At 46.9% G+C, this 12,500-nt stretch overlaps 1 protein-coding gene across 1 annotated transcript in view; it reads left to right on the forward strand.

The window, feature by feature from the left end:
• cdh4 (cadherin 4, type 1, R-cadherin (retinal)) overlaps positions 1 to 12,500 on the forward strand; it is a 225,465-nt gene that overhangs the window by 136,942 nt on the left and 76,023 nt on the right. Inside the window, exon 4 of the mRNA XM_062545706.1 lies at positions 5,599 to 5,819. Within this exon, the coding sequence (XP_062401690.1) occupies positions 5,599 to 5,819 (221 nt within the window). The remainder of the gene's footprint in view (positions 1 to 5,598; positions 5,820 to 12,500) is intronic.

The raw sequence follows: 12,500 nt of genomic DNA on the forward strand, positions 1-12,500 counted from the left end.
GAAGGTGAGGCGAGAGGGAAAGGATTTACAGCGCACCTGGCAGTGCCTCACACCTCCCCCTCTCTGTCTCCCTCCATCCTTCTCACTCTCTCTCTCTCCTATGCTTTTCTTCCTCCCTTCTTCTCTGCCCCTCTCTCTCTCTCTGACTTTTGCACACTCATCCTCTCTCTCCCACCTTCCCTTCTCTCTTGCTTTATCTCTGTCTCTCCTCCTCTGTTCTACCACTCTCTCTCCTCCTCCCTTCCTCCCTCTCTCCTCACAAGCTTACTTGAGCTCTCCCAGCTCTGCAGTCCTTACAACATCTCCCTCTCTCTCCCTCCCTCTCCCTTTCTCTCTCTCTCTCTCTCTCTCTCTCTCTCTCTCTAACTCTCTAACTCTTCAAACTCAGAGTTTCCTCATTTATTCCAGCCTGAAGATCCTTCAAATCCCCCAAATGATCTGGCATCAGGAATATCTTAAGCCCCCCTGTACTTTAAGGAATGGCGGGGGGGGGGGGGGGGGGCGGGGGGGGGGGTGGGGGGGTCCATCTAGTGGTGAGGCTCTCCAGTAATGAATAAACACAAGAGCCAACCGAGCAGGGGGGGTAGGAATGTTACTGTAATGTAGGCTTGCATTATGTGAATAGATACTGAGTAGCAGCAGAGAAACACACATGAGCCAGTTGGTGGTTGTGTTTGTTGTGTTTGTTGCAGATGTTGCCATTTGTATGTGGTTGGCTAGTGGAGTACAGGGACAGGTGCATGTTAGTCTTCCTCTCTCTCTTTGGAGGTGGGGCACTCCCTCAAGAAACACTTCTGCACATGCTGCCTATCTATGACAGAACAGAGTGCCAGTATATGTGTGTGTGTGTGTGTGTGTGTGTGTGTGTGTGTGTGTGTGTGTGTGTGTGTGTGTGTGTGTGTGTGTGTGTGCGTGTGTGCGTGTGTGTATGTGTTCACATGCGTGCATGTCTGTGTGTGTGCATAGTGTGTATGTATGTGTTGCTTTTGTCTGTGTGTGTGTGTGTGTGTGTGTGTGTGTGTGTGTGTGTGTGTGTGCGTGTGTGTCTGGTCAGCATGTTTGTGTGTGTGTGTGTGTGTGTGTGTGTGTGTATGTGTTCACATGCATGTGTGTGTGTGTGTGTGTGTGTGTGTGTGCGTGTGTGCGTGTGTGTATGTGTTCACATGCGTGCATGTCTGTGTGTGTGCATAGTGTGTATGTATGTGTTGCTTTTGTCTGTGTGTGTGTGTGTGTGTGTGTGTGTGTGTGTGTGTGTGTGTGTGCGTGTGTGTCTGGTCAGCATGTTTGTGTGTGTGTGTGTGTGTGTGTGTGTGTGTGTATGTGTTCACATGCATGTGTGTGTGTGTGTGTGTGTGTGTGTGTGTGTGTGTGTGTGTGTGTGTGTGTGCCGGCTCCGGGGGGTGTTGTACTGGGAGGCAGAGCTGGCAGCATGCCCTCAGAGAGAATCAAAGGAGGGCCTGTTGGAACAAAACGCTTTGGCGGGGCCCCCATCTCTGTTTCCATGCCAACGCTGCGCATCCCCATGGGACTGGGTCATAAAGTGGCACGGGCATCGTCTCATCGCTCCACACACCCCTACACACACACACACACACACACACACATATGTAGCAAACAAACAAGCACAGACTTATGAATAGAAAATGTTCACAAACACAAACATTCACAGACAGGGTGCCTTATAAAAAAAGACTGACGGACACACACACACACACACACTCAATGATGCACACACACTCTTACTTACATACTCAAAGGCATATAAGCCTCTTTGCATAGAACCACACACACACACACACACACACACACACACACACACACACACGCAATCATGCTGTCAGCCTCATTTAGTGCACACATTTGTACAACACACTAATGTGGTACAAATAAAGTAAAGATCTCATATAGCTAAATGAGGAGTGTTGCAGATAAATAAGAATGAATTGTCTGCACTACTCCTCCTTAATATGGTATATTCAAGATTTGAAAAAGTCTTTGTTAGTGTTGCTTTTGCAACATAATTATTTGATTTTGAAGTGCTAAGTATTATAGAGTGCTGTGATATTAGTTCTGCTTTACAGGACCCTCACACCTCGTCAACGAGCACAGTTTTACATGCTATAGGGGAATTATGAAAAATATTTCATCAAGCTTGGCTATAATTGTGTGTGTGTGTGTGTGTGTGTGTGTGTGTGTGTGTGTGTGTACGTGTGTCTGTGTGTGTCTGTGTGTGTGTGTGTGTGTGTGTGTGTGTGTGTGTAAGTTGTCTCCTGATGTTTTGCTGGTCTTTGGAGAAGGCTTTGTTTAAGAGTACTGAGATTCAGATAGCTGAAATTCTCTGTGGTTGACGAAATCATTATCCAAAACGAACATTCTTTGCTGTTTTTCTGCCTTCACGCTTCACAATTACTCCCCAGACAAAGCCTCACTAATGTGCACTGTGTGTGTGCGGCACTTGTTGAAAAGATGGCGTCCTTTATTACACTGTCTCCTTCTGTCTCCTCCATCTCGTCTGGAGGCTCTGAGGTAAATTGGATAGATGGCTTGATAAAAACACTAACTGAAAACAACTTCCCATATGTTTATTATTTTCTGAAACAAAAACACATCTCTCTCTCCCTCTCTCTCTGTGCCCATTTGTTCTTAGGCTGGTTATGAGATCCATTTGTCTCCTGGTTTATCAGCGCATGTGTGGAGGGTGAGGGATGTGGTCAGTGAGCAATGACTTCCTGTAGGTCCGTGTGGCGTCCACATCCATTTCACCAGCTTGCCTCCAGTTATCGTTTGGGTGGAGGGGGTGGGGGGGGGGGGGGGCAGGACTAGGGGGTCGGGGGGGGTAGCATACACACATACAGACAGACAGAGACACACACACACACACACACACACACACACGTAGAGAGAGAGAGAGAGGGAGACACACATACATGCAGACAGACACACACACACACACACATACATACATGCAGACAGACACACACACACACATAGACACACACACACACACACACACACACACACACACACACACACACACACACACACACACACGTGTTCTGTCTGTTGCTTATCCCAGCGTGGCCTCCGCTAAGCAGCCTGCTCCGTACCCGGAGCCTCCCCTCGGGCCCCTGCGGTAGTACCATCTGCCGCGGCTAACTAGGGAACGCCGCGCGCACACACACACACACACACACACACACACACACACACACACACACACACATGCGGCCTCAAAGAACACAACAGAATGCTGCAGTCACAGGGCGCACATCAGATGAGTCGGTGAGTCTTCCAGGCGCGCCGTGACCCCAATATGCTCCGCCGCCACTGGAGCGAATGTCAGGGGGCGTTTCGGGTGACTCTGTGAAATTAGAAAGCAGGGCGAAATGGCTCATCACGCCTCAGCGCCGGTAATAACCTGTCTAAGAATCCTTCATTAAGACTATGAAAGCACAACAGATTCTTTAGTGACTGCCAAGCGCAGCTACTTTTGTGGTTCCAGGAGGAGAGGCTACACGATTAGCTTCGGCTAAAGGCCACTTTGGCGTGAGTCACAGGAAAACGTTGACAGTGCAAGCTTGTAGAGGTGATAGTAGGACTGTGTGTTATGATAAGGGCTTGTGACTCAGGAGACAGATCAACGCACTAACAACACAAAGGTCAGCGGTGCCATTTGCTGCGGAGATCAACTGAACAAGGAGTTTTTAATCTTCCGCTGAAAAATCGGGTCCAGAAATGTAGCAATTTTTTTTTTTTTATGAAATCCAATGGAGAAAGTTACTGAAGTAGCATGAACAAACTCCTATTGATTAGAGAATGGATTTGATTGGCTCAGAGTGGTACATGTGACTCACGCTAATGCTTTTGTTGTTATTGTCAGTGAGGAAACTGCTAAGATTGCTTTTCCTGGTAAGAAGATATCTGTTGCCTGGGAGCATACTGTCACTGAAGAAAACACATACTGTAGCTTGGCAATAAAGTCCCTCAGTATGCTTTCTGGATTATGTATATGGGATTAAATTATATTATTATCGGTTGTGTGTGTGTGTGTGTGTGTGTATGTGTGTGTGTGTGTATGTGTGTGTGTGTGTGTGTGTGTGTGTGTGTGTGTGTGTGTGTGTGTGTGTGTGTGTGTGTGTGTTTTTGTGTGTTTTTGTGTCCCCATCAAACTCATACTCTTGTTTTTGTGTTTTGCTAAAATTCTCCCTCTGCCTCTCTTTCACTCGCACTAGCTCTCTCCCTCTCTCTCTCCCTCTCTCTCTCTATCTCTCTCTCCCTCTCTTACCCTGTCTCTCTGTCTCTCTATCTCTCTCTCTCCCTCTCTCTCCCTGTCTCTCTGTCTCCCTCTCTCTCCCTGTCTCCGTCTCTCTATCTCTCTCTCTCCCTGTCTCTCTGTCTCTAACTCTTTTACTTTCTTTCTCCGTCTGTCAAACGAGCTCCTGTGGGGTCTGATCTTTTGTGCGGCGCGGCATGGCATGGCATGGCGCGCGGTGCCGCACAGACACCCAGCGTGCCTTCATCCCTGTCAAACGTGCCACTGGAGACGGGATCTCCGAGCGTTTGACTCCGAGACGCCGCGCGCCGTCCTCTCTTTTTGCTCCGCTGCTCCGACAAACGCACGGCAGTCGGCGCGTCATTTGTAATTGTCTGCTCCTCGCTCACCAAAGTGCACAAAGAGAAAAGCTGAGAGGGCGGGGGGGGGGGGGAGCAGAGGTTTGTGGGGGGTTCAGTAACGTGCGGTTCTGTTAAAGCAGCCACGTATGTGTGTGTGTGTGTGTGTGTATGTGTGTGTGTGTGTGTGTGTGTGTGTGTGTTTGTGTGGGTGTGGGTGTGGGTGTGTGTGTGCTAGGCACGTAATTAAAAATAATGGCCGCTGGCAGTCTTTCAGGATTGATTTTATTGTAATGGCCTGTGGTACTCTTCAGTGGTGCTTTCTTGGACATGTGTCTCTCAGTTACCCACATCTTTCTTATTGCCATGTACACACACGGATTACACGATGTTGCCGCTCATTGATTTGAACTGAAAATGGTAAGACCACCAATCCCGCTAGTATTTACTGAAGTATCAGGTCAAAGGTGGGAGCTTTTCTCCGCGGGTTGTTTTGAGTGTGTTTTTCTTTTTTGTCCAAAATATTCTAACTGAAGTGTTGTATTGGTAGTAAGTGCACTTTCTACACTCATTGATGCACTTATTGTGAGCCCTGGTCACCATGTTTCTGGAGTGATCTGACCACATAATCATAGTAAATGTAGTATTACCTGGTGTCTGTGGTCCCAGCTGTGACGAATGTGAATAGTTTTAATGTCAACTCAACAAAACTTGCTGTATTGATTGGCAACGATGAATATAAGTCTAGGGATGTGAGAGACTGCTTCTTTATTATAAAAAGAAAAGATGTTTTGAAAGTTGCTGATCAAAGCAGATTTGACACGATGCGTGGGGAAGGTGCTGTATAAATTGTGCATGTAAGCTTGTTTGTGATCGTTTCCATCCAGCATATGTCATTTATTTTAGATCATTTACAACTCGTGTCAAACAGCCAAAAAAAAAAGACAAGAGTTTTGACAAAGCCTTTTATCTGTCGTTCCTTTACAGTGAAGTTTGAAGGTTGCCATGGCGTCGACTTACTCGGCTTCGAGAGCAGCGACCCAAACTACAGCGTGCTGCCCGACGGTTCCGTGTACGCGGAGAAAGACGTGTCCAACCTGTCGGAGCCCGTCCAGTTCATGGTGACGGCGCGCGGCCGCGGGCGGAGCCTGGAGGCGCACATCTGGGAGACGACGGTCAAGCTGGCCCTGGCAGGACACCCGTCTCAGGTAAGCCTGCGTTCCGAACGTCCTCGCCAGCGACAAAACGACTCCAATAGAACGTCTACTAGAATGAATAGAATAGAATAGAATATATACTTTTTTGATCCCGTGAGGGAAATTTAGTTCTCTGCGTTTAACCCAATTTTAACCAAATTAGTGAACACACAGCACACAGTGAACACACAGTGAGGTGAATCACACAACCCAGAGCAGTGAGCTGCCTGCACAACCAGCGGCGCTCGGGGAGCAGTGAGGGGTTAGGTGCCTTGCTCAAGGGCACTTCAGCCGTGGACTGGTCGGGGATCGAACCGGCAACCCTTAGGTTACAAGCCTGAAGCCCTAACCAGTGCCCTACAAGTTTCTATAACAGCTTGGACATAGCAGTTTTTTCTCTCAGTGGCTTTGGTGCATTTCTCAGAGTTGCTTGTTCAAACTCCATATCATCTCATCTCTTGTGCACATAATAAAAGCAATTTCTCCCAATCTTGTACAGCAGGTGGCTGATTATGTACAAATAATGTATCTGCTGTTTGTTCCATTTTCGATTGCTACTGTGGTCAAACTGCATAGTTCTAGTTCTAATACTGAATACTTAAAGAGTAAACTGTCATATTGACAATGTGACAAAGCAGTTTGACTACCTTGTTCATGAACATTTGGCATGAGTACTTGTCATTCTGATTGCACTGGCAGTCTCATTAGCATAAATGCTTGCTTTTGAGACATAAAATTAGCATTTGGAGCAAGATACACACTTTTGCAGATAATCCACTGTGTGGTGCAGCATGCACTAGTTGTTTTCAGAAATGCAAAGAAACTGTTGCGCAAGCGCTAATGTCTTGAGAAATGCACCTAGCTCTAGCATTGTATGTCACTACAAAATGGAAGTTAACCGACACACACCGTGACCACAGCAACACTTAGAACTCGAACCCCAGTAGAACTTTGACTTTCAATTGATATGCATGACAAGTTCCATGGCACACAAGCAGACACAAAGGTTGTCTCCTTTAACTCATATTTTGTTGAGTGACACTTGTCACTTGAACTATAAATTGGCCTTTAGGCCTTTTGCTAACATGTTGGCCTGAGTTTTCTCAGGCTATTGTGCTCTGAAGGCACTGAGTTATATTGCTAGGCCTCCGCAACTTGCTAGTCGTCTCGGTACTTTTTGCAAACATAAGTTGACCGGCCATCTGCAGACCTTGACGTACATGTATAGCAGCAGACAAAGGAAGGTTCTCCGCGCTTCTGCGGTTATGCGATGATCTGGTGCAACCAGGCCAGCACAGATAGTGTGTGAGAGGAGGAGGGACACCGGTGCAACTCACATGTCTGCTTTAGTATTTATTCATTTAACTGGTGCAAAACATTGACTAACATTTCGATGTTACCTTGAAGGACTCTGATGAAGATGTTTGTAACGTCGAAACGTTAGTCAATGTTTTGCACCATTTAGATAAATAAATACTACAGAAGACATCTGAGACTTCTGCACCGGCGCCCCTCTTCCTCTCATAGTCTACATGTACATGTATGTTTATGGGACGTTGATGCCATTGTTAGGTAGTAGCTGATAAATCCATATTGCATGACTGTTGCTGTGAGATCCATGAGCTTTATTATTTATTATTATAGGATTTGAGGCATTGGGTGCCTCTCATTTGTCTTTTTTAGATCCTCCCTTCCCTCCTCGATCCTCGTCCTCACTGATCTAGATAAAGAATGATGGGGCGGCAACAATGGGATGGTCTATCCAGTGTTAGTTATAGATCAGTGAGAATAAGCCTGGAGGACGGAGCATCGAGGAGAGAGGAGAGATGTTGAGAGGCACCGCTGGTCTCACTACCAGCTACAGTACATGCTATGTGTTGGTGTGCCATATTCTCCAACAGAGTTAAAGAGTTACTCCACTGTCTTATTCCAGCTTTCGCTAGTATCCTGTAATGTCGTAAATGTGCCCTGCAAAGCAATTTGACAAACATGATGGCTTTGTCAACAACTGTGTGAATAAAAACAGCAATGTGAATGCCAAGAAAATGGACTCGATTCAACACCGGGGACAATCTTTCACACTTATCCAAAGGCTTAGTGTTTTCCATTCACTCCAACACTCTCAAAAGTATCAGCATGTAATGCTCTTTTGCACTTACCAGCACAAGTTATGTGGCAGCACATAACGTTCCCCCATCACAACACCATCACGCACACCTCCTTCATCTGACAGCTGTCACGGGCTGTGAAAAGTTGTGATGGAAGAAAATGTTCTGATCCGTCGGCTAGCGCTGTTCTCGTCCCTTCCCCGTCGGCGAGGCCTTGGCTCGCATGAATATGAAATTGTGTTTCTACACAACTTCGCCTGAAATTGTGTTTCTGCAGCACTTTCAGTGGGTTGTTGATAAGCATAATATGACAAGAAAGCGTGGAAAAGCATACCAAATCTTGTGTGTGAATGGCTGTCTGCTGACCTCCGGCTCCTCTGCTGATAATAGGGACCATGGAATAATTGACATTGATTGAGCTAATGCTCTCCTCGGGTGGAGGCAACTCGGAGTGAAAGGTGATGATGCAGGCCATGTATAATTATTTGACTAGAGTGAGAGAGAGAGAGTGAGAGAGAAGGAGAGAGAGAGAGAGAGAGAGAGAGAGAGAGAGGGAGAGTGCAAGAGCGAGACGCCGTAATGGAACAAGAAGTAATTGTGTTTTAGCAGTCATCAAAATTTTTAAATTAGGTTTGAAAATTGATTAAGTTTCTTTTTTATTGTTTTGCTTTTTCTCCCCCTCCACTCTCCTTGTAGTTGCAGTTCAAGACTGCAAGTGGTCACTGTCTCATTGAGCATCATCTTGGGGCCATGGCATGCTGTAGGCAGTGACAGAGTGGATATGCAGAGAACTGTTTATTCAAATGAAATCCATGTCATTTGCATGACTAACAACAGCAAGGGCGCCGGTGGTGGTGGTGGTGGTGGTACATGCACAGCACAAGAGATATGCAAAGTGGACGAGTACAATAATGGCACGGTTCTGTGGAGCACTGCTCGCGTGTTTACCGCCGTTTGACCTTGACAGTACAGGCCTGCTGGGATCCCATTTGCCAAACTACGCCATGCCCAGCCACCTGCTCGACCACCGCCCCAAAAAGTCCTCCAAACCCCGCAAATCTGTCGTCATCTCTCCCGAGGGTCCAGGTGGCCCAAGTGACCAGTGGACAGGTCTCTTTAATCTCCCTCGTGGGGTCATTGAATGGTCGCACAGAACGGAGGAGTGGTGGGATGGGTTGTCTGCTGCAGGGAGAGGTGGGGGGGGGGGGCGAGGGGGGGTGGGTTCGGTTCGGACAGGCATGGTGGTGTGAAGTGGGTACTGGAGGTGGTGGGCCCATTTTCTAAACGTCCTTCCCACGGGCACATGGAGACTCTGTCTCTCTCTCTCCCGTTGGCAAAGTGACCCAGAAATGACAAACGGTGTGGCAGGGGGCCCCGCGAAAAACGTCCAGCGAACAGCCAGAAACTACACACACACACACACACACACACACACACACACACACACACACACACACACACACACACACACACACACACACACACGTCCCTGGCTCAGCCCTCTCTTTCCCATCCTCTCCCCTCTCTAAGGGTCACTGCCCAAAGTTCTGCTCCGGAGAGGACGCTGGGCCAAAACATATTCATCTTCAGCGGACAGTGGGATTAATCTCCGTGCCATGGCGAGGCGCTAGCCACAGCCGCCAGAGCTCCTGAGAGGCGATGAGTCCAGCGCAGCGCATATTTCTGCAAGTAGAGCGATATGACAGCGGGTACCAGATGCAAAAGGGACTGTGTTTGCTGCACAACAGGAAAACAAAACAAGGCAATCAAAGTGTGAGAGAGACTAGTGTGAAACGGAGAGACGTGTGTGTCCCGTTCGTTCGTCTAAAGTTGTCAAACTTGCAGATGAAGAAAAAAGAGAGTTTGATGCGGTTACAATAAGTCTTGCAGACAATGATTGATGAGTGTGATCTCTGGGGAGCCGATGGCACACACTCACCCACGCACATACACACACACACACACACGCACACACGCACACACACACACACGCGCTGAGGCAATGTAATGTGTCAAATCCGCGTGAGGACGAGCGTTTGTGCTGTCATCTGATCCGCGCTCTCCCGTCTGCGAATCAATGCTTTTGGGAGAGGAGCGCGTCAGCTAACGGGATTAGCTAACCGCAGCAGCACAACAAAACAGCATAATTAACAAACTGTCGCCGCGGTGACATTTAAGAACACCACCAATCAGCTGACAGATAGCTTCCACTCAGGTGATTACGGCACAAGATGGCTCAATTAGGCGGAATTGCGTGTCTCAGGATGTGAACCAATTTGCTGGAGGCATAAACAGAGGCCCACACACATTTGGCAAAATGATTACTTGGCTGTTTCTTGGCTTGGCTGTATCAAACAGACAAAGAGCCCTGCTTTGATTGATTATCTGCATACTTTATACAGTATGTTGGTAACGTGCCATGTAACTTGTTGTGAATGTAGACAGTTTGACAGGAAATCCACAGGGTGTTGATGAACTTCTACTTTTTTTTTCTTTTTTTTTGTGGAATTTAATCAGATGTGTCCACTTTAAGCAGAACTAATTTGTCCCAATACAACGCTGACTTAGATTTCGTATCATGAAGTTGTTAGACGGTTTTCGGCAGTCTTATTTATGAGTGTGACTGAGTTCATGAGTGTGGCTATAAGGGTGGTTAGTTAGTGGTAGGCCTATTCTCCAACAACACATGAGGCAGTGCTGTAGTTTAGAAGTGCTGCCAAACTATATGAAGGAGATGAAGTAATTCCCAGGAGCTGATGTTGTGGTTTCATTGTCTTGTGTTATAAGACATGATAATGTAGCACATTAAAACAGTGGGATGAATGTTACTGTAACTGGCATAGTACCCTGAGGGGCCCTATCTTAACGATCTGAAACACAAGTGTCAAACGCAAAGCGCAAGTCCCTGTGGGCGGATCTCGAGCGCAGTTGCTATTACACCAGCGGGATAAATGACTCTTGTGCCTGCTGCAAATCTGAAATGGGTTGGTTTCGAAGTAGTTACATTACTCATAGGTGTGGTTTGGGTGCAACTAGAGCCATAGAGAGAGAGAGAGTTGCGACACTTTTTGATGTTGTTGTCGCCACACAGTCAAAAGTTCCAAAAAACCTGTGCTGAATGGCTGAATGGCAGGAGGGTGGGATGTACAGTATTTTTCTGGATGCTGGAGAGTGCAATCAATGAACTCACTGACTACTGACCAAGAGATTGGCTGTTTGACGTTCCAGAGAACTCCCAGAAACTGGCATAGGAAAGCACTGACACTTTTTTCCACGGACTATTATGGGAGTGTCGCTACTCGTTTTTACAGTAATGAACTTACATGATGGTAAAGGTGATTTCAGTCTTCAGAATTTAGTTTCAAGATTCAAGATTCAAACACACCATCAGCAGCTAGAAGAATGCAGTTTTAAATAAATAAATATGATGTAGTAAAAATCTGAGATGTAAACAAGATAGCTAGCAATTACATGAGATATGAGGGAAATAGAAATACATGTGTATGCACATATCACACACATTCCTGGTTCTTGACAGGCAACCCACTTTGTCAGATGTCCTTTTATACCTCTGTGTCTTGCCACTATTGATCAAACAGGTTAGTTTGATCCGTCATTACTACAATTAGTCTGAATAATTTGGGTAAATGTGTACACTAGATTTAGGTTTATTTTCTCAAATCCTCATGGACACCACACTGATTTCCCTCATGTGGTAATATGAGCCACTAACTTCAGACTCGGGTTTTCCTGGTCAGTGGCAGAATTGTTTTCTGAAACGGCAAAATAGCATCAGGGGAACGTTTGTGCCGGAACATGCCTCCTCTTTTCGCTGAATCACCATCGGTAGCGAAAGTACTGTAGGTTAAAGTGTGTGTGTGTGTGTGTGTGTGTCTGTGATTTGGGCTCTTCAATTGTCATCCATTAAGGCGGAGGGATCCAAACTGGCCTTTCTGAAGAGAGATGGGGAGAGAGCTGCAGAGTGATGTCTGCCCACTCTCCCCACGTCCACCCCCACATCCACCCCCCCCCCCCCCTCGCCCGCCCGCCTGGGTGATGTTGTGTCACTTCCCCCTCAAGGCCAGACGTGGAGCTGAGGCCCAGAATGATGAGCCCATTGTTGACAATTCAGGACCATTCTCCACGGGCCCCCGGACTGGGTCTTTCTCTCTTTTTTTCCCGTCTTGTCTTTTAGCCTAGTTTCAGTTTCCATGGTACGCTTACCAATGAAGTTTGGCTCAGGGCCTCTCCGCCTCACAGTCTTTTCCACTGAATCGGTATGCTGTTCAGAAGGCATTCTTTTCTCCTCTTATTCAGAATGCATTTATTTATTCTCCTCTCTGTTTATGACTTTCCCTTCTTCGCTTAACTGATGGAAAACCTTACAGCCTTGACAGAAGAATATGTTGTATGTGTGTGTGTGTGTGTGTGTGTGTGTGTGTGTGTGTGTGTGTGTGTGTGTGTGCTTGTGTGCTTGTGTGTGTGTGTGTGTGTGTGTGTGTGTGTGTGTGTGCTTGTGTGTGTGTGTGTGTGTGTGTGTGTGTGTGTGTGTGTGTGTGTGTGTGTGTGTGTGTGTGTGTGTGTG

The sequence above is a fragment of the Sardina pilchardus genome, chromosome 9 (assembly GCF_963854185.1).
Source record: "Sardina pilchardus chromosome 9, fSarPil1.1, whole genome shotgun sequence".
NCBI classification, from domain to species: Eukaryota; Metazoa; Chordata; class Actinopteri; order Clupeiformes; family Clupeidae; genus Sardina; species Sardina pilchardus.